This window comes from Notamacropus eugenii, chromosome 3 (assembly GCF_028372415.1).
Source record: "Notamacropus eugenii isolate mMacEug1 chromosome 3, mMacEug1.pri_v2, whole genome shotgun sequence".
NCBI classification, from domain to species: domain Eukaryota; kingdom Metazoa; phylum Chordata; class Mammalia; order Diprotodontia; family Macropodidae; genus Notamacropus; species Notamacropus eugenii.
In genome coordinates this window covers 195,437,191-195,459,941 of record NC_092874.1, presented here as the reverse complement: position 1 = coordinate 195,459,941, position 22,751 = coordinate 195,437,191, and the positions used below count along the sequence as shown (strand labels likewise).

General features: G+C 40.7%; 1 protein-coding gene across 2 annotated transcripts; it reads right to left on the bottom strand.

The window, feature by feature from the left end:
• Positions 1-457: 457 nt before the first annotated feature.
• Positions 458-22,038, bottom strand: C1S (complement C1s). Of its 2 annotated transcripts, XM_072653852.1 has the most exons (15): positions 21,898-22,038; positions 21,461-21,545; positions 18,822-18,945; positions 18,508-18,726; positions 15,314-15,438; positions 12,502-12,706; positions 12,123-12,300; positions 11,317-11,442; positions 10,596-10,795; positions 9,227-9,380; positions 8,103-8,218; positions 7,644-7,722; positions 7,064-7,192; positions 5,697-5,771; positions 458-2,871 (listed from the first exon to the last, which is right to left on the bottom strand). In XM_072653852.1, the coding sequence occupies exons 5-15, from the start codon at positions 15,334-15,336 to the stop codon at positions 2,072-2,074; spliced, it is 2,085 nt and encodes a 694-aa protein (XP_072509953.1). In that variant the 5' UTR covers positions 15,337-15,438; positions 18,508-18,726; positions 18,822-18,945; positions 21,461-21,545; positions 21,898-22,038; the 3' UTR covers positions 458-2,071. The 2 variants fall into 2 exon arrangements, with proteins under 2 accessions (XP_072509953.1, XP_072509952.1); XM_072653851.1 differs by lacking the exons at positions 18,508-18,726; positions 18,822-18,945; positions 21,461-21,545; positions 21,898-22,038 and adding an exon at positions 16,347-16,572.
• Between the last annotated feature and the right edge of the window lie 713 nt (positions 22,039-22,751).

Below are 22,751 nucleotides of genomic sequence, written 5' to 3'. Positions count from 1 at the left end.
TCTTTGTGACAAAGGAGGTCACCAAGAATATAGGGTAAAAGGTAAGAGGGGTAAGGGGTAAGAAGTATTGGGAAATGTCTCAGGTGTTTAAAAAAGAATTGATAAAACTTTTTTAAAGAAAAGCTTGGACTTTATTATTACCTCCCAAAAAACTGACCAAAAGAATACTCACAACTACCGACTTATATGCCTCCCTTCTCATTTCTGTAAATATTATATAAGGGTAATCTAAACACACATCAAGGGGTACGTTTGATCAAGGTATGACAAGGGAATGTGGTGGCTTTTCAAAACAGGGTTCTACGAGAGAATACATATTTATAATCATACAGTTGACCAAAAGATGGAAAGAATGTTGACTAGAATAAGGTATCTGATATGGTAGAGCAAAATTCCATCTTAAAGCCTCCCCTCCAAAGGGTATCCCACGCATATGTCAAAGGTTCTATGAAAGATATAACAACAGAGATCATTTTGTTTTATTAACTCTTTGTTAATTAACATCAATGTTAGCATTGCTTAATGGCTAAAACTCGCCATCTGAAGAATAAATGTTGAGGATCACTCAAAGGCCAATAGAGGGGTATAGTGTGGGCATCAGTAGTTGACAATACATTACCAATCAAGAAGAATGGAAGAAAAATGGCATGTGATCAGAAAAACAAGTGGTACAATCAAGTGGTAGGAGAAAATCCACAAGCTACAAGAAGCATCTAGAGAAGTAGGGGAGAGCTTCCAGCTCATTGAGTGGATCTCCTGTGGAGGATTTATGGGAGAAGAGGGATAAAAACAGTTCCATGGATGAGAACGCAAGGACGGGTTGCCATCTGTATCCTTAGAGAGAGGATCCACATCGTGGAGATCATAGTTGCATTTAAGCATTAAATCATATAATTGACTCCTCCCTCCTCCCCCAAAAAAGGAAACTGCTCAAAAAAGTAAAGCTATTCAATTTCATAATAATATGAGCAATAAAAAAAAAAAAGGCTTCTCAGAGTACCCTCCCTCTCAATCAGGAAATGCAGACTATCTATTCCAGATACCTCTTCTTCCTGAAATATCTCTTTTTTTGAAAGAGAAAAAAACCCTTTCATTTCCTTATACCTCCATCACAGCACCATCAGATCAGCTGTACTCTGACCTCCATATGCATACACCATGCAACGTGGATCCACATTCTCTTTTTTTTTACCTCCACTTATACATAATGTCCCTTAAAAGTGAGCACCATCTCACCCCATCTGTCAATGAATACATATCCCCATGGGCTTCCAATAAAACTTCAAAATACTTTTTTAAAGCCCAGGTTCACATTTTAACATAGAAACACTGAACCCTAAATTGGGATCACCCTTTAATTTCTCAATCAAATTTTGGAGAGAGGGATATTCTTTCACCTCCCTCTTCTCTACCACATTACTTAGTACAATGCTCTGTAAAATGGGACCTCAAGTTAAGTGGCTGATTAAATTCCTATAAAAGTAAATAAGGGTGTGCCTGATTTCCTATCAATCATTTCCCCTCTCCTTCACATCTACTGTGGTTCTATGATCCTAATTCTGAGTCTTGAAAGAATGAGGGAGCACCTGAGTTGGGGTGGAATCACACTTTATTGTGGCTAATTACTGGATGTTAAGAATGATTCATTAAATATAACTTCAAGTGGAAGGAAGAGCTGGGCAGGGGAGGTAAACAGTGTCTCCATCAGTCACTGTTACCATGAGAGCTGTAGTAACTGGCAAGGCTCAGGACTAGAGGTAAGAGTTCTTTCTGGGATGTTCCTCATGGTGGTAGGATTAAGCAACAGTCAAAGGAATGATACAAACCAACAGAAAGAGCTCTCCAAAGAGAAGAGCAGTCATAATGGAATATACAGTTGAATATCACCAATCAAGTGCCATTACAACAGAGGAATACATTCTGATGGCTATGTCAGAGCCAAAAACATGATCCACCCTCACCACAAACATTTCAGTCTCTCCAACTCTCATTTCCCACAGTCACAGAGAAACAGTGGAAGACAGCAGTTTGATTATGATGATCCAAGAGAGGTGGCTGATTTGAGAATGGATTAATCCTGATCGGAGATCCTATTTTCCTGCATGGTCTTCTTAATCCAGGAAAGGTAATTCTTTACTCTAGTGTAGATCCCATAAGTACCACATCTGGGTCCCCAGGACACCAGGCCAGCCACATAGTATTTGGTTTTTTCTTCATTAGGGACCTGCACAGCAAAGGCCCCACCACTGTCCCCTTCACAACTATCACTCCCTTTCTCTCCTCCAGCACAAATCATGTTATTGGTAAAAGTGAAGGTGTTGATATCTGTTTTGGGGTCTTCACTCTTTACTGACTGACACTTTTCCAGGGGGGCCACAGGTAAACTTGTTCCTCTAAGTTTAACAACAATTCTGCGATCATTTGTTCGACCCCAGCCTGAGATTAATCCCAGGGTCCCAAACTTGAGGTCATAATCTGGTGAACTATCTGGCAAGCATATGGGAGAAACATTAGGCCCCAATTTCACTGGATCTTTTAGGCGCACCAGTGCAATGTCATTGTCAAAATTCTTCCTTGTCTGTCCCTCACCAACAGTCGTCCAGTCCGGATGGATAAAGACACCATCAGCAAGGAGCATCTGGCCCTTCTCCAGAGCTGCATTATTAACGGTGGTGCTTCCCATGTACATAACAGGGTTGGAGTTGCTCTCTAACACATGGGCAGCAGTTAAGACCCAGTGTTCATCAATGAGGGCTCCACCAGCTCTTGGACTCTGGAAGAAAACTTGCCAGGGGAAACTGCTAATATCTGTTATTCTACCCCCAAAAATCCTCTGGATTCCTGCAAATGGCTGACTGGGAACTCCACAGACTAGGGAACAAAGAAAGATAAGTTAGCAAAATACTATTAGAAAGATATTGACCTCAAATTGGTGCCCAGTCATTCTCGTTCTTTCCCAGCCTATAACGAACACTCTTCAGACCCTACATTTTACCCATTTCCTCATGGACGAGGTTTCACACAAACCGCCACTGACAAATGGGGAAAGAGAAAGGAGCTGGCTCCTGATCAGTCTTGACTATAGGTTGGTTTCTCTGCCAACACTATGGCTCAGTCTAGATGATGTGATAAAGAGAGAGGAACTGGATTATCTTTTCCCTACCCACACTCACTTGTTACTACATTTTCTATTGATTGCTTGGAAATACAATCCCTTTACCTTCTACTCACTAGATCAGGAGCACCATTTGATTTCAGTTGATGGCCTATATATCTAAGCCCTTCCCTCCCTAGCCTAGCTGAATTCACCTGTTCTTTACCCCCAATTCCTTCTGTATAAGATAGCAGGTTAGTCACTGTTCTAGAATTTGGGGGTAGGTAGCTTGTCAGGTTGAATTATTCTGATAGGAAACTATTTTATGATAGCTATTTCTAGGCCCTCCTTCACTCTGAGTCATGAAAAAGTACAGTTAGCTAGCTAAGTAATATGTAACATAGATAATAATAGCAATAACCCCACCAAACAATAATTAAGATGCTTCCTGATTGTGTGAAAGTGAGTTTAGTTGGGTTTGAAAGAATTAAGCAATGATGAAATAGACCTTTTCTTCTCTTGGCAAATCAGTGGTAGACTCTAAGTAGGAAATGAGGCACACATTGTAGACAACATGCCAGTTTGTGGTACTTAACCATGTAGTTTTCTGTTATAAGAGAAGGGGTCTATGGGAATGTGGCAGTACTGGGAAATTATGCTTTTAAAAATAAGTTAAATAAAGAATGAAAAGTTAAGAAGAGAAGAATGAACAAATGAGCTTGATCCATAAAGCCAAGGTAGACAAATCCCAAAATTGGCTAGGTGAATGAGAAATATTTATTTTGTGAATATAGACAAAACTCTAGTTTGGGACCACAAAGGGAGTCCATAGCTGTGATCTAGGGCTTCTGGCCTAAAGAAGCTGATGGACCACCATCCACATCCAGAGAAAGAAATATGGAGTCTGAATACAGATTGAAACAGACTATTTACTTTGTTTTGTTTGGTTTTTTTTCTTTCTCATGATTCCTCCCATTTGTTCTAATTCTTCTCTACAACATGACTAATGTAAAAATTCGTTTAATGGGAATGTACATGTAGAGCCTATATCGGATAGCATGCCATCTTGGGGAGAAGGGAAGAAGAAAAAATATAAAATTTATGGTGTGAACATTGAGAACTAAAAATAAATAAATTAACTTATTTTTTAAAAAAGGAAGAAAAAAGAAACTCATGGACCATACTATTCCTCACAGAGACCTTTAATTGAGATTGAGCTAGAAACCTTAGGTGCTGGTCAGTCTATGTGTATTGCCTTTATATATACTACTAATTACCTAACCTTGTCAAACTGTACATGGATTTGTCTATTTCCTTTTCCCTTGTAAATAAACCTAGAAAAATATTTTTATGGTTTCAAGTATGTAGAGACAGAACAGAAGGGAAAAGGGGAACTAGGTGTTAGAATTGGACACACAGACATGGAAGCAGAGAAAGGAGGATATGAATAACTGAGGTTTGGGCACAGCAGATGTCTATTGCTAAGGAAGATCCAAGAAGCATTGGTAATACCTATGGCCCAGAGTTCCACCCTTGACAATCTTATCATTTGTGTTTATACCCAGATTTTCTGAGGAAAAATTAACCTCTCCACCTGATCTAGTATTTGATTATGGCTTTCTTGTACCTTTACATTTCAATTGCTAAATCTGAATCTTTATCTAAGAGTTCTTAGCCTGCTATCTGTAAACTTGGATAGAAAAAAAATTCTATCTCTATTCCAAAATAATAGTATTCCAAAATAATCTCCTTTGTAATTCCAGCATTTGATTTTGTGTATTTAAGAATGCTTTCCCATTTGGCTTTATAATAAAATGTAAATTTTGACTTTCCCAGACTACCAAAGGGGACCATGACACAAAAAGTTAAGAACCAATGCCTAGACAGTCTTAACAAACTTATCATACCAACTCTGGTCTCGATTTTTATTCCCACACTCCCCCTTCCTAGGGGACATCATAGATGTAGATCTGCCATCTAGTCCAACTCCTTTGTACAGTTGAGGAAACTGAGACCAGAGAAGTGAATTGAACTTGCTCAATGTCACACAAAATAGTATAAACATCAGGGGTGGGATTTGAATACAAGTCTGTTTAACCTCTATTGGCCTCAGATTCCTCCACTGTAAAATGAAGATCATAATAGCACCTACCTTGAACGGTTCTTATGAGGATCAGAGGAGATCCTAGCACATTGCCTGGCCCATAGTAGGTGCTTTATAAATGCTAATTCTCTACCCTTTCCTCCCATTTTCTGACTTCAAATCCAGCACACTTGTGACTCCCATAGGTCCATTTATTCTGACCCAGTTCCCAGAAGCCCTGGAATTCTCACACCCTAACACAGCCACCATGTCACTGGCTCATACTCTCATGGTCCCAAAGTTTCTAGGCTTTTTCTCCCAGGAGCTAATTCACTGTAGTATCAATAGGCTCATTTTTCCAAATATTCTAGAAATCACAGGCAGGACTTGAGAGAATCCCTGGAGCCATGAGACACTTTTTTTCAAGTAAGTTGTGCTAGGGATCAATTCTTCCACCCTCCCTCCACCCACCACCTTACTTTTTAGCACAATTATTCCCCATCCCCAGCACTCTTTTACCTGCTACACACTCAGGCAGCTCCATGCCCAGCACCTTGTTCACCCAGGTCCCGTTGGCAGCACAACGATATTCTCCTAAAAGGAGAAGGCAACAAGGAAGGCAGAGCCGTTTCAGTATTAAATCTCCTCATTAGAGCACCAGGCTCTCAAGAGGTAGGCATTATAAAGACAAGGACCAGAGCACAAGCACCTAGACCCACAAGGAGAAGATCTAAACCTTGTGCAGATTCTAGTCTCAAGACAGTAAAGTGGGTGGAGACTTTTCCCTGACACACCAGTCAGTAATCCTACAGCAGAATGCAGTCATAGGGAAGGGAAAGAAGAAGGGGAGGCATTGCATTATGATGAAGGCTGTGAACATACTTGATGTGAGAGGGGAAAAGATAGTCAGATGTTTTTTGTGTCTAGTGTTATCTTACATAAAGAGCTGCAAAGACCAGACCATCCTGCAAAAAGGGCTCTTCAGGTTTGCAATTGTAGGCATTTGTCTACAAATCTTTGGGTTTCAGATCAAACAATTTATTATGATTTATATATGATTAATGATATCAAGAATATTATAAAAACAGATTCCTATTTCAAGTAGGAAGCTGGATTAGAAAACTCAAAGTTCCCTTAGAATTCTAATTTTCTATACTTCTAGGAGTCTTTGAATTGATCTGAAGGACTCTAGGCCTTTTGTGCCTAAGTTTTTTTGATGGGGAGGCAATGGGGGTTAAGTGACATGCCCAAAGTCACATAGCTAGTAAGTGTCTGAGGCTGGATTTGAACTCAGGTCCTCCTGACTCCAGTGCTCTAGCCACTGTGCTACCTAGCTGTCCCAACAAAATTCCTGTAAAAAGTTTCTCTGGCTTCCTTCGCATCCCAACTAAATCTCAGCCTGATACCCCTTAATGCTAATACCTCCCCCACCAATGGATTGCATGTTCCCTCCCGCATCAGACTGTAAACTCTCTGAGGGAAGGCAACGTCTCTGTCTCTTTTTATATCCCCAGTGTTTAGCACAAAGCCTGGCTTGTGGTAGTCACTTAATAAATGTCTGCTTTGACTGTTCCCAAATAAGAAGTATACTCTAAGACATTGGAAGATCACCAGTTTGTAGCTGGAAGGAACCTATGAGCTTACCAAGTCCAACCCATTCATTTTACAGATAAAGAAACTGAGGCAGAAAGAGGTTAAGTAACTTGCCTTGGGTCACACAGCTAGCAACTGTCAGAGGCTTGATTTGAACTCATAGCTTCTTGATATCCAACCTAGTACCTCATCCCCTAGATCCATATGCCTCCCCTTTCCCCTTCCAACTCTACGAAAAACCCACCTTTTTATGTCTTCGTTTTTACTACTTCTCCCCCAGAGGAAAAACCTACCAGTCCCTTCTGTCTTCATACTATAATATGGCTCATTGCAGGTATATTGAATCACAGCCCCAAACAAGGTATTTTCTGTATTGTCTGCTTTCCCATTTTTAATGGGTTCAGGAGAGCCGCAGTCCACCGCTATAAGGGAAAACCAGGACAGAGGTCATCAGGGTATTCACTCTCCTCCAGCAAAGTTATAACATCAACTCTAACCCTTCACCCCACAGATTCCACTGCCTTTTGAGGTCTTCAAATATCTCTGAGATGGGCCCTCCTTGTTCTCCTATTATGTGGACATCCTACCTGGTTTTCCTTATGCTACCTCAACTGAAGAATAAAACTTTACAGCCCAAATCATCACTACCCCATTAGATGTCTCTCTCTCTTGCTGGTGACTGCTGATATGCTGGGGTGACAATTCCATTGCCCTTCTGTGTTTCACCTGGCCTAGGGTCATTTCTGTCTTATGGTCCAAGAAAGTCTCTGTGTCTAGATGACTAAAACCCAATCCGTCTCCTCTTCCAATCTGAGGGTAAGTAGTTGTATAACCTCAACCCCATTTTGGAGAATGACCCGCTCAGTTACCTACGTTTGCATTTTAAGTTGGAATTACTCCACTTCCCATTACTTTGACATGAAGAATAGAAGGATGTTGAGCTGACTTTTCCCTAAAGAATAACAAAAACAACCATTAACTAGGAGGGAAGTCAGAGTACCAGAGGGAGTCATATCCCAGTGTACAATGAGAAGTCCTCACCAATTTTAACAAGGAGATACCCAAAGCAGCCCAGAACTGTAGCTTCACAGTTGATTCCCATTGGCAGACAGGGCATAGAATACCAGACAAAGGAGCAGCAGAAGTGGGGGGAGCTCAGGAGGTTCAGGAGAGATTAAATGCTCAGAGGAATCATGCTGTCTCAGGCGTAAAAGAAATGTCTATGCCTTCTTTAGAAACAGCCATGGAGGCCAAACACTTGGAAACGCCTTGGTAGTGATTGCCTTGAATGGAGGGAAGGGGACATGGGACAGGCCCCTGAAGGTAACTTACCTCCACCACTTCAAACCCTTCCAGACAAGTTATCTTCACAGTGTCCTTGTACACATATGTGGCCTTTACAGGATCCTGAACAGAGTGGGCTGTGAACTCTTTAGGACATGGCATTGCTTCAGAAGGAAAATGATGACAACAGAAAAGAAAACATCAATGAACAGCAGGTTTGAGAACCACCTGTCTTTAAAATTACATATTTCTCTGATCTATTTGCTTTATTTAATCAAAATATACTTCTATAGCAATTAAAGGAAGCCAGAGTCCACAGCTATGAAGTACTTCTTTCTCAACTCATAACCTCCAAAGGTACTGATCTATTCTATTTCCCATGTTACAGATGATGAAACTGAGGCCCATAGAGTTTATTATTATAAACACACAGTTTATTAAGTGGCACAGGAAGGACTGGACTCCATATGGCCTCTCAGTATCACCTTATCGTCTGTCTAATAGCCAAACATCAATTTGTGAATCCAATCCATGCAATCCATCTCTCTACAATCTTAGCTAATAAAGCAATCTAATTCAACAATTCAGTTCTATTCCATAAACATTTAGGTGCTTGACTTCCTGCCTTAATTCACCCAACATTAAACATAACTTCAACGTCTATGTTCTTCTATAAAATTCTACTATTACACCCTCCCCATCATCCACTTTCTCTCATGTACTTGCCATTCCTCTTTTCTGGCACCTGATGTGTCAAAGGGGTAAATGTCTAAGAGAATGTAGCATCATTCTCCAAAGGCTTCTCATAGGTTGGTTTCATTTCCCCTGATCTCTCATCCAGAATACAAATGAATGTATGAGCTGACAGGTAGATATACCTGAGTAGGAAGGACTCTTGGATATTGAGGTATTTTCAGGCTCACTTCAGGAGTTTGGAACTTCAACAGAAATTAAACAATTTTTGAAGATTTTAGAGAAATACTACACTTTTTAGAAGTTACTCCTCAATCCACTTCGGCTTTCTATCCTTTCGGCATCCCATGTAATGATATGTCTATACATCTCTCTCTCTAAATGTGTCTATATGTCTATACATCTATTCCTCAGGTATCTGGGATAGAAATGTTACTTGGATGCAAGCACCCATAGGAACAGCTTCCATGGCTACTCACGATCTCCATAGTAACGAAGTTTCCATCCCTTTTTTTGCCCTGTTTCGTCAGTCTGGAAGATGATATCAAGAACGTTGTCTTTGGTTTCAATTATTTGCTGCCCAGGAAATCCATTACCACAGTAGGGCCCAAATTGCTGACCTCCTGCAGTGAACTGGGAGAAAAAAATAAATGAGAATGTCAGGAGAGAGACAGAAAGGAAAGAAGGAAAAGACGCAGAGAGTAAGGCATAAAAAAAATTAAACGTGGTATAATTAAACATGGAATCTATGCTACTTGGCTACATGCTCCTAGAAGAGGCTAGGGAGCCTGCTCCTGGGAGCCTTGCGATGATTTATGACAAAAGTTCTTTATAAAGACATAAGCACATTGAGGCATTCTGTAACTAGTTTTAGTCTGCTAACCATGTGTTTAGAAGACTTTCTGATCATCTTTTGCCTCTTTTTGTATCCCCAGTAATTGGCACAGCGCCTGGCACATAGAAGGCACTTCATAAACATTTGCTTAATTGATTAGGTAGCTAGAATTTGGAGATCCTCCAAAAGGTACTAGGGATTGGAGACTCAGGCGCATTTTTTCTCTTAGGCTACTTTCTCTTCAGCTGTTCTCCCTTGCTTTGAGTCCTTTGCTGACTGCCAAGTGAAAGAAACCGCTTTGAGGAGAGAGGCTTTGGGTCTCCCTCCCACCCCAAACCTAGATGTGGCCCCATGAAATGGGCCTCAATCTTTTGCTTTAACATTTGTACTTTTAGATGAGGGAATTAGAGATTCCAGTTTTATGAGAGGTCATGAAAGGCATCTAGGCATCCTGGCACCCAGATTTTGAAGCAAGTCCAGTATCAATACCCCACAGAGCAAAATGTGACCTTCAAGAGTGACCTTTAGAACCTAACTTAGCAGTAACTGTGATGAAAAGTAATCTAGCAGCAGTGCCTTGTCCAGATGGGAATTTGGTGGGAATGATGAACATCATGAGACCAAGGTGGTATGGGAAAGAGTATATCCCTGTGGTATGGAGGGAATATATTTGTTCGTAATTTTGTCTTTTAAAATGAATATCCCCTTCAAAAAGCTGATTGGTGTTAAGTGGTTAAATGGAAAGGGGCACTAAATAGTCATGGGCCCTTATGAATCAAAGCAGGGGTTTAGAACAGATTCCCCTAATCTCTTCAGGAGACCCTCCAAAGTCCTGAGGATGACATGTAGCTGGCCTGGCTGGTTTTTCAAGCTGGGAGTACACTTGTTACAATATAAAAAAGGAAAAGAATGAAAGAAAAAGATGCAAGAAAAAAACTGAAGGAAGGAAAGATCTGTTTACAAGGTGGAAATCCTGCATGTAAGGGAAAGAAAAGTCATCATCCAGCACGCACAAGCAGTTTGTCCGGACAGTCTCCGTCTGCATCACCCGCTTCCACATCAAAATCTTCTCTCTTAATGGTCACCACCACTTGGAAGCCTTTCTCCAAAAACACCCGATAGTCACAGCGGGAGTTCTCAGGGTATAAACTGGGATAGTTGGGACTGGTAATCTCCCCAGTTGGATCAGTAAACACATTCCCACTGCAATTCACTTCAAAAGAGAAGGAAGAAAGGAGGAAATCAGCAGAATGAAAGGAAATCTTTTTCATCTTCTATCAATCTTACTCTTACCAGTTAATCATCTTTCATTCAAAACAAATTCATACCCCTAATTAGGATCTATACGCATCAATTTTCTGATGGTACATCATCAGTTAGAGTCATAATCCTCATTAAAGATGCCAAACTGTAATGAGGTCCTACTAATCTGCCCATGATAAGAGTAGAAACTTTTGAGGGCCTGAACCACCCCATGTTTGAAAGTTCTCCCTCAGCTAATATTCTAACTTTCTCCTTGGCCTTGTTTACCCTTTGGTGTTTTCTTCCCTACAAGTGCTTAGAAATGAGAATATACATTCTAATGTGTATTCTAGAATATATATTCTTAGAAATTAGAATACATATTCATCAAAATTGAGGCTAATCATGAGGGTTAAGCTGGTGGTGCAAACAAACTCCCTCACTCATGCATCCTTGGTGACTACCATTATTGAATGAGGATGAATGGCCCACCTCCACAATTCTTCATGTCATCATGGAGGAAGTACTCTGGAGGGCAGGAACAGAAGTAACCACCAATGTAGTTGTTGCAGAAATGACTACAAGGGGCATCTTCAAAGTCCGTGCACTCATTTACATCTGAAAATAGGAGGGAGAGGATGGAAGTTGGGAATGGAGATCCATAGAAAAGAATGAGGTTTAACTAAAATCTACAAAATTAAGCATAGGGTCTAACCCTGCATAGCAGGAAGAAATATATTTTAAGCCTCTGCAGAACTACTTTACACGCTCTTTCATGCTGTCACGAACTCCTCAATCTGCATACTTCTGTCCTGTCTTAATTCATACTACCAAGCTTCCTAGGGCTCACTAGGAATTAATGTACCACAGGAATAAATGAATTTACAATGCCTGAGGTCTTTAGGTCCCAAATATCTCTCAGGAAGAAGTACGTAACACTGATAAGACACCCTCTTAAAGTCTGGAGTAGGAAAGTACAACTAGCAGATTTATTAGTGTGATAAAATAGTAATTTAATCGATTTAACAAAATTTTTAAATACCTCAATGGACAAGTACCTTATATGAAAATATATTAGAATTTTCACAAGTGTGTTTGAATGTCAAACTCATATCTCACAGCAGAAACCCAAGCTAATTCAAGACTTTTACATACCAATAGGAGTAATGGAGGTGGAACTAATGATTTTCCTTTATAAAAATTATGAATAGAATCCTGATTCATGAACTCCTTCCTAATTCAGACACTAAAATTGGAACATTATAACAAGACACTGATGGGGAGATATTTGGCCATACCCACGGCAACATAGTAAGCAGCAAATCCTGTGAAACGCTCTTCGTTTGAGAAGTCTGACTCAAAGATCACTTGAAGGCTGTTATATGGGACATGGTACTCCTTCACAATTGGAGAACCGGGGTTCTTACTACTCTTCTGTCCACAGAGCACCCCTTCCACGACGTCTCCAGACATGATCTATGAAGAAAATTTGAAAGAGGTACAGAACTAGGGAACCAAAGAATAGAAAAGGTTTTGAGACATAAGGACTCAAAATAAAAGGAAAGAAGGAAGAAGATACAGATTTCCTTTCCCACAAGGTTCCTCCATTCTTTAATCCCTCCCTCTACTTCCTTGCTCCAAGTCCTAGTCTCAGGTCCTTCTGTACCTATACAATACCTTCACTGAGTCATACTCGCAGTTGGCTGACAATTCCATGTCCAGATGAGTGAAGTAGAGACGGATGCCATACCCATCAGGAACTCGGATGTTCCAGGTCTTCTGGGCATCATTGGGGTATGCCTGGGGGTAGTTAGGGGATAAAATTTCCCCATACATGGAGGTCTCCTCAGCCCATGCCAGGGCTGCAAACAAGACAACACACCTACAAAAAGGCACAGAGGGGTGACCTATATGCCCAGGGGTTGGCACTGTGAATTTTATCTTGATAATAATTAGGAAGCAAGTAATGTCACAGGGACAGGGTAAAGATAAAGATAGAAAGGAGAAAATATCGGAGAAAATAGGTCATAGTCAAGACCCCTTAGATGTCAAATCTCTAAGCATTTCTATTGACTTGTGGTGAGATTAGGCTCTCTCAAAGGGATAAAAAGAGTAAAATTCAGACCCTATATTCAATTCCACAAACATTTAAGTGGTCACTATGAGCAAGGCACTGAAAATATAAGTAGAAAAACAAAACAGTCTTTGCCCTCCAAATTCTTACACACTACTATAACATTGGCCCCAGATGACTACAATGAATTTAGATGACCATTGTACTCTCTTAGAGTTGTGTGTTTCCAATCCTGTGATCCTATGAGCCTAGACCTAGATATGGGTAGATATAAGGTCATTTGAGAGAAGGAAGTCTGTGGTGACTAGGAGGGATATAGAACCATCAAGGTGCACTACATATTTCTGAAAGACAAGTTCACTAGATGTTAGTGTGGCATAATGAATAAAGTGACAGCCTAGGAGTTGGTGTGAAGTGAGGTCAAGTCCTGCCTCTGATATATTAGACTGTATGACTTTGGATAAGTTACCTGACTACTCAATGTCCCCAGGAAACTCTAAGAGAGATTATAAATTTCTTTTTTGTGTGTGGAGAGGAGTCAGTTGGGGTTAAGTGACTTGCCCAGCTAGTAAGTATCTGAAGCTGGATTTGAACTAAGGCCTCTTGACTCTAAGGTCAGTGCTCTATCTACTATACTACTTAGCTGCCCCTCTAAGATTATAAATTTCATGACAGGCACCATTCAACTTCAGTTGAGTTTCCTCACCAGGAACCCCCTAGATCAATTAAGTCACAGATCCAGACCCTCTTCCAAAAACAGAAGGTCACCTAGGTAATTCCTCTGACTTCAAGTGAAACATATCTATTAAACACTGCATGGTAAGTATTTGTTGTTCAATCATGTCTGATACTTTGTGACCTCGTTTGGGGTTTTCTCCACAAAGATACTGGAGTAGTTTGCCATTACAGGTAAGGAAACTGAGGCAAACAGGGTTAAGTGACTTGCCCAGAGTCACACAGCTAGTTAACAGTCTAAGTCTGGATTTGAACTCATAAACAGGAGTCTTTCTGACTCCAGGCCCAACAAATTGCCCCATGGCAAGTGTTAGGGCTACAAATACATCCTAAAGGAGCTTATATTCTGATTGGAAAGGCAATACATATAAACTAGTGGTGGACAGAGAAGGGAGTTGCAGACTGGGGAGCCAGAGCATCCTCTGGTGAAGAAGCATCTATCTACAGCAGGGCTAATTATTGACACAGCCTTTTCAGATCATAGGATCATAGACTAAGAACTGGAAATAAAACTTAAAGGCTCTTCACATTTTACAGATGAGAAAACTGAGGCCCAGATAGGTTAGTTAATTTGCCCAAAGTCATATATGTAGTAATGATATACCAGGGATTTAGATTTGTCTTCTTACTCCAAATCCAGGATTTTTCTTTACCACAATTTCTATACCACAGTTAATAGAATCTGTAAAATACATACTCCTTGAGAATGGAGAATAGACATTCATATCACCAGCATCTAGTATAGTGTTTGGCAAGAAGTAGTTACTTAACACATACTTACTGAACAATTGCAGAGGTTCCCAAACTCATTTGGTCTACTGCTTCCTTTAAAAAAAATTACTCAGTGCCCCCTTAGATATCCACTTTCTTTAACTCTTAAACAGTTTTCTAAAATTTGTGCCATTTCAAAAAATATAAAATATTTTTAAATTAAACATCTTAAATTTAATAATTTACTATAAACTTGTGAGTTTTTTCCTGCATTGAAATGTTTAATGATGCAATATTTAATGATGCAATAACTGTATAGCACTGTAAACAAGTCATTACATGCATACATTCTTGCTGATACAAGCTGGACTTCCTGACACTGCACAACATGCTCACCTGCCAATACTTGCTTGTTAAGACCTGTTGGCAGACTTGACCACTGATGGGTTATAACTTGGATTTTGTGCATTTATTCAGAAAATAATGTAATCACTATGACAAACTCTGTTGTAGGTACAACAGATAAAACATGTATAAACAGTTTTTCAAAATTTCTTCTCTTCTTCCCTTATGCTTCCACCACCCCCTTATTTTTATTCAATGCCTCCCAATTGCACCCAAAGTTACTACCACCTCCCCAGATCATTCCAGCACCCTCTGGGGGGGTGGTATCATCTACTTCAGGAATCTATAAGTGATTCTAGGAATTTTTTTATATGGAGAAACTGAAAAGATGAGGGGAGGTGAAGAGAGGGAGGAGAAAAGAGGAAGACAGAGAGGAGATAGAGAGAGAAGTGTAGCAAAAACAGGGAGGGGAAGAGGAAAGATAGAAAGAGAGGGAGGGAGAAAGACAAACAGAAACAGAGTATGAGAGAGAATGATCAATAGGACAAGCTCCCAGAGGAGATAGGAAGGAGACAAATAGTGGGAAAAAACATCTCTAGGGCTTCTTGATCACTCACTACTTACCATATGCCTGAGAAACTGGACATCTCTCAGCTCTGCTTCTCTCCACCTCTGGACTTTGGAGCTCGGAGAAGGAATAGGTTTCACTGTATTTCAGCGAACAAACTTGCTTCAGGAGTGAGAGTCACCTGGAGTTCAATGACACTTCATATTAACACCAACATTCAGGTTCTACCAAGGAGTACTACCCATATTTTACCCACCTTCCACACCTTCTTTCTAGCCTTTAACTTTCTAGACTCTGTCCTTCTGTCACCTTTTGTTTCTCCCTTCTCTCAGCTTGACTGCTAAGATTGAGATAGCTTTCTCCTAAGCAACATTTATTAATCAGTTCTGCTTTTCTCCCTATTCTTCAGCTTTTCTGTTACTCTGGCTCAAATTTTATGACTTTCCTCATCCTTTATGGCCTCACAGAACACAGTACTCCTACTGAAGTGAAAAAAATAAAGTCCCTTTATCACAAGGCATTTGGAGCGTGTTCTCCCTGGAATTTTGATTCCTTGATTCACTTTCTTACATTAAGCCATCTCTCTTCACTGTATTTAATTATGAGATTCTACGATATGTATCACTATTGATTCCTTTAGAATCAAAATAAAGTGCACTTTAAAATTTACCCCAGACCTCTCTGCTTGCTAATCTGTCAGTGAAAGGTAGGAAGACAGCATTGAACAAACAACAAAAAACAAAAACCTTGCCTTCCATGTCTGGGATGGACAAAGAGCTGGACAGGTAGAGAGGGAAGGGAAAATGGCAAGGGAATCAAAAGAAATCATGAAAGAAGGAAAGAGAACAAGTTTCTCTCAGATTTCTCATTTTAAATTTTTAGTCTTTTCCTTCTACCTTAAAGTAACAATCTTCCCATAATTTGTTCAAAATGCATATCATCCTGTCAACAATGGTCACTGTGCAGTAGAATGGGGAGGGGGGATGAAGGGAAAGGAAGCACTTCTCTACTTTGTCTAAAAACCAAACCATCCAATTAGAGGTATTCTCCATATTGGAGTTCAGATCACTTATTTTTAAGGTTTTTTACCTTCTGGAGCTGATAGGGAAGAGTAGATCAGTTTCCCTTACTTCTGCAAGTAGGCATCTTGGGAGGCATGTGCAGACAAATACAGAGTGCAACAAGGGAACTCAGTGCTCCCTCTGCCTCTCTGTCCTTCTGTGTCCTGTTTCTACCATTCCCCCACAATGTGCCTATTTCTCAAATTCCCTGAGCTACACAAGGAGGGGCTGGGAGACCACAGAGCAGGAAGAAGAGGATTCAGTCTTGATCTTAGAGCTCCCTCTGCTTTTGGAGCAGGCACTGCCCACTTCATCCTGGCCAAGCTCCTTTACTGAGGTCTGCATGGAGGACAAAGATTTTTTTTAAAAGGTTGTGGGGGGGAGGGGGGGAATTTTGTTGTTGTGCAATCCACTCTTCCTAGCCAAAGGGAGTGTAACAAAACACATTCGTGTGTAGTTTTGGGGAAATCACATGGTTTGTGGGAAAAGGAGGGGAATAGGAGTGAAGCCCAACCCATAACAAATAGTTTTTTCTACCATGGTCCAATTCAGTTATATACTAAAAGAAAGGATATTTACCAAAAATTGAGTTCAGAATTTCTTTTTACTTTAATTAAAGCAAGATGTGTTTCTGGGTCTCAGGATAAACACAAGCCTCATTCTGATGCTTGTGACTGATCAGAAGCTTCAAGTCATGCAAAAAACATGCTAGTCAAGAGAAAGAAAAAAAGGGAATCTATGATTACACTTTCCAGGGCTCCTCCTCCCCTATCAGAGCTGTCTACACACGTCAGAAAAGCTAGAGTCTTTCCCTTCTTTCTCCAGGATGAGAGCACACTGTTCCTCTCTTCACCTCCAGGTTTGGATGATGTCCATGTACCTGATACATTTCACTAAGAAACCAAGTCAAACCTTCTTCTAGCATGAAAGAAGAGGAAGGAAGAGAAAGGGACATGCGTTAATATATCACTTACTATCTGTCAGGCACTGTGCTAAGAACTTTATAAATATCTCATTCAATTCTCACAACAACCCCGCAAGAGAAGTGCTGCTATTATCCTCATTTTACAGTTGAGGAAACTAAGACAAACAGAGGTGAAGTGACTTGACCAAAGTTATGCAGCTAGCATATGTATGAGGCTGGATTTTAACTCAGGTCTTCCCGACTGTGTAGGTCCAGTGTTCTACCCACTGAGCCACTAACTGGTTAATGAGATTTGACACCATTGTAAACATTTCTAGAAATTATAATGATCACTATTAACCTTGGCTGCTGTTAGTTATATCAATGGGAGATGTCATCTACGGCCCAGTAGGTCTCCTCCTAGAAAGGCGGTCCCTAATCTGGATTTACACAGACCTGAAATGCATCCTAGAGGCAATCTGACCCTACAGAGAGAGCTAAACTTTTCTCACACTCTCTGTATCATTATTCTTCACTGCAGAGTTCTACAATGGCAGAAAATGTCTGAAAACAAAACAAAAATGGATCATAGCTAAGGTATTCCCAAAAGGTATCAACAGAGTCCATTCTCAGGAAAAGATAATCAAGGTACAAAATAAATATCAGGAATAGGACAGTTATGTCTTCTACCACAAAGGACAAAAACTGAAGATACAAAAGACTACTAAGCATGCATTAATATATTCTGAAATCATAAAAAGATAACCCATCATCATCTTTATAATTTCCACCAAAAGATGGAGGCAGATTCTGACAAAGATGGCAGAGGAGGAGGAAGCAGTACAGCCTCTCTCCTCAAACAGTCCAACAACAATCAAGGAGAAGCACCAGACTAAGTGGCATTGAAGAAATCCAAGGAAGAGCTACACTGGATCATTTTTTTCAAGCCTAGGTTGGCACAGGAAGGAAGCCACAGGCCTGTAGGGACTGAGGAGGTTTCAGCCAGGAAGGCTGATACAGAACCATCTAGCATGAGAAATAATATTACTATTACTGCTACTACTACTGATGATGATAATGATAGCTAGCATCTATACAGCACCTACTATACGCCATATGGGGTGTATGGTGTCTTCAGGGAAGACTAGTACGTTGGTGTCCACCCAATTCATCCAACTCTTACCTGTGGCTCCAAGAAGCTGTAGCCTACACAGCAGCCACACCCCAGTAAATTGTTTCAACAGATAGGCTAAGTCAGTTTAAGGGTAACCAAGGGGCCTCAAACCTTTCAGTGAGTAAGGGGGGTGTCCACCCCAAGATGGGAAGACCTCCCTCAGTGGAATGGGCAGATGAGAACAATTTCTTCCAAATGGCCATGAAGTCAGCTGAAGCGGACGTTGTGCAGTGCCAAGAGCTTAAACATTGAAGACACCAAGGTCAGTCACTGCATCTCAAGCCATCTTCAGTCATCTTGACTTTCTCTTGCCATCGGACTTTGAAGACTCTGGAAGAGAGAGTGAGGTCAGTAACTTCACACAACTCTGCCTCACTTAAATCCAACTTAGCACAAATCAAAAGATATCACCCATACCATTTTACCATTTTTACTTATCTTGAAGTCTGGTGGTGACAGGCAAATGATGAAGCTGCAGGTGTGGATACACTGGGAGCTGTAGTCACAATCCAGCACACAGGTGCCCCAGGCCATAGAGTTGTCTTCTCACTGGAAGCAACATTGGGATTCAGCAGCCCTTTGGGTATCTGAGCAGGATCTCACTGTTCACCTCCTGGTGTGAGGTAGGGGCTAGAAAAGGTACTCTAAAAACTGTCTGCTTCACCCAACCCTAGTCTGCTTACCAGGGCAGGTGGGAACCCTATCCTATGGTCAAACCACAAAAAATTACAAAAAATTTTGCAAAGATGGTTTCAATCACCACCAGAATACAGAACATACACGTGCACTTATGGACAACACAAAATCCAGTAGACCTGAAAGATGAACAACTCTTGTTACAAGAAAACTCAGTAGGTATGACATTCAAATAACAGCCCTGTGTGAAACAAGGCTGGCAAGTGAAGGCCAGCTTACTGAAGTTGGAGCTAGATACATGATTTTTTTTTTTTCTGAAGTGGCCACAGTGAAGGGGAGCACTGTAAAGCTGGCATAGGTTTTACAATCAAAACTAATCTAGTCAACGAGCTTGTATGCCTCCCAAAAGGAGTAAACAACAGGCTCAAGACAATGTAATTGTCACTTGCAGGAAAGCATCACCATCATTAGTGCTTATACTCCCATCATGATGAACCTTGATGAAGTAAAAGAAAAATTTTATGAAGACCTGGTGACCCTTATCATCAACGTGCTGAAAGAGGCTGAACTTATAATTCTGGGTGACTTTAATACTAGAATAAGCACTGAAATGGCCAAGGAGTCCTTGGAAGTAATGGAGACAGAAACAGCAACAGTAACAGTCACTCACTACTAAAGACTTGTGCATCTCATGACCTTTTCATCACCAACACTGTCTCCTATTTACCTAAGTACAATAAAACTTCATGGATACACCCTCAGAGCAAACATTGACATTTAATAGACTATGTCACTGTAAGAAGAGACTGACAGGATATGAGAGTGATGAAGGCAATGAATGCTGCAGAGTGTTGGATGGATCATAGATTTATTCTCTCCAAATATTCACATTCAACAGAAGCAGAAGCCCCAATGCAAGATGGCTACCAAAACATGTAATGTCAACAGTCAAGAGAGCTTCTCAAAGTGGAAACAGATTGTTGCTAACTTGGAGGGAAAGCTGAGTCAACACACTTGGTAATAGTGGGGTAAAAAACGGAGCAGTCAGATTTCAGATATTTGGTGTACAGCACCACAGTTAACTCATCTGGGGCAGCACACTCACAAACATCGAAACTGGGTTGATGAAAATTAGGGGGAAATTCAGAAGCTACTAAACAAAAAACAAGAACTTCACAGAGTTTACCAGCAAGATAGTTCATCCATCTCTAAAAAGGCAGCACTTAACTCCATCAAAAGTGCAAATGAAACTTAGAGAGATGCAGCATTCTTGGCTCAGTAAAAAGGCAGATGAAATTCAGTTTTACACTAACAGTAACAACCCAAAAAAGCACTTTTATGATGCCCTGAAGGCTACTTCTTGGCCAATGGAGCCACACTGATTAGTGATTAGCACTGGAGAGATGGGCTGAACATTCCCATTGACTGTTTAATCAGGTTGAAGTCAATCCTTCTTTACCCAAATTTCCAACTGAAGAAGAGGATTTGAATGCCATTAGATTCCTCTTGTGTGGCAAAGCACCTGGTGTGGACTCTTTCCAGCTAAGATTTACAAGACAGGAGATCCACTGCTCATACAAAAGCTGACTGAAATTTTCTGGGTTATATGGCAAGAGGAGGTTATCCCGCAGGAGTTCAAGGACACCTCTATTGTTCATCTCTGTAAAGGTAAAGGAAATTGTCCTGTGACAATCATAGGGAAATCTATGTTAGTCATTACTGGCAAGATTCTTGCCAGAATCCTCTTTAATAGACTGATCCTTCCTTTGAAAGATGGTCATCTACCTGAGAGCTAGTGTGGTTTCAGAAAGGGCCAAGGAATGGCTGATGTGGTGTTTGCTGCCTGACAATTCCAGAAGAAATGCCAGGAGCAGAATAGAGATACACGATATTCATCAATCTGACCAAGGTCTTTGATATTGTTTGTTGTGAGGGCTTGTGGAAAATTGTGGCAAAATTTGGTTGAAGTTCATCAGTATTGTATGTCAATTTCATGAGGATATACTTGCCCAGGTTCTGGATAATGGATACTTTCCCAGTCACCAATGAATTGAACCAAGGTTGTGTGCTTACTCCCATGCTTTTTAGCATGATGTTTTCAGCAATGTTGTCAGATGCCTTCAACAAGGAGGAAAACTGCATCAAGGTTAGCTATCACACCAACAGTAAATTATTTAACTTGATTAGGCCAAGACTAAAGTGGAGGGAGTTGGTACATGATTTTTTGTTCCCAGATGATTGTACACTCAATGCAGCCTCTAAAGCTGAGATGCAACAAATTATTGATCACTTCTCTGCTACTTGTGCTAATTTTGATCTAATATTTACCACCAAGAAAACATAGGTTCTTCACCAGCCAGCACCACACCATCCATACATGGTTATAGCAAATGGACAAATGTTGAATGCTGTGGATGAGTTCACTTACTTTGGCAGTATACTTTCAGGGATGTACACATAGATGATGAGGATGGTGCATTCATTGCCAGAGCTAACTCATCGTTTGGAAGTCTCTGAAGAAAAATGTGGAAGAGAAGAGGTATTAGATTGGCCACCAAACTGAAGGTCTACAGAGCAGTTGTGCTGTCCTCATTATTGTATGCCTGTGAAACCTTGGACGGTATACCAGCACCATGCCAATAAACTAAACTACTTCCATTTGAATTATCTTAGGAAGATTCTGAAAATCACCTGGCAATATAAGATACCAAACAATAAAGGTCTTTTCTCAAGTGGAACTGCCAAGCATTTAAACTCTACCTTGGAGAGAGCAACTCTAAAGGGTAGGCCATGTTGTTTAAACACCAAACATACATTTGCCCAAAATACTATTTTACAGAGAATTCACACAAGACAGAAGCTCACATGGTGGTCAGAAGAAGCAATATGAAGACACTCTCAAGGTCTCTCTGAAGAACTTTGGAATCACTTGCATGACATGGGAAACACTAGCAAAGGGCCAGAGTTTAATTCACCCAGCATAGTATGTCCACATCATAGAAGGCACTGTGCTCTATGAATGAAGCAGAATTGAAGTATTTCAAAAGAAACATAAAATGTACCAATTTAGAGATATCTCCATGCCAAATGATCACCTAGCTAGGGTCTAGGGTTATGTACAGTAGTAGAACAGGAAGGGGAATGAGTCAGCACCTATGTTACTCTTACTCAGGATCAGGGCCACAGATATACTACTCACTTAGGATGGGAATGGCAAATGAGTTATCAGAGCAGAGACTTTGGAACAGAAGTGTCACTTTAACCCAATATCAGCATCAAGGATATAGACCATAGATCTGGGCTCAGGCCTGTCACAGAGTATCCAGGGCAGGGAATACCAACTAGGGTGAGCCTATCACTCTGAATCTGTAGATCCTTCCTCCTAGTTGACAGACACTGGGGTCAGCACTGTCTACTGGATCTCCAGTGAGGAATAAGTTGCATTGGCCAGACGTAGTTGTACTGCCCAGATCCAAACCAAAGTTGGGAGGCCTGCAAAGCTCAGACCAGGAAGGCAGAAATTAGACTATGTCCCAGATCAGACTACCTAAATCTACTGAAAGTTTGCAGTTCCCTGACCTAAGCCAACATTGATATCCTTGAAGAACACAGCACTTAGTTCCCAGAGAAAACAATAGTGAGAGTCCAGATAAAATAGATCAAGACCATTCAGAACTCCAAATACTACCTCCAGAAGTGTGCAGCATCTGAGATTCCCA

Bases quoted from the DNA above. Each gene is read 5' to 3' on its own strand.
- C1S (XM_072653852.1), bottom strand. From the start codon at position 15,336: ATGTCCAGTTTCTCAGGCATATG. The intron at 12,301-12,501 runs GTATTGTATAGG...TTTTCTTCATAG, and splicing joins GCGAGTATGACTCAGTGAAG to ATCATGTCTGGAGACGTCGT. The intron at 9,381-10,595 runs GTGCGTGCTGGA...TTTTTCTCCCAG, and splicing joins ACTGTCCGGACAAACTGCTT to TTCACTGCAGGAGGTCAGCA.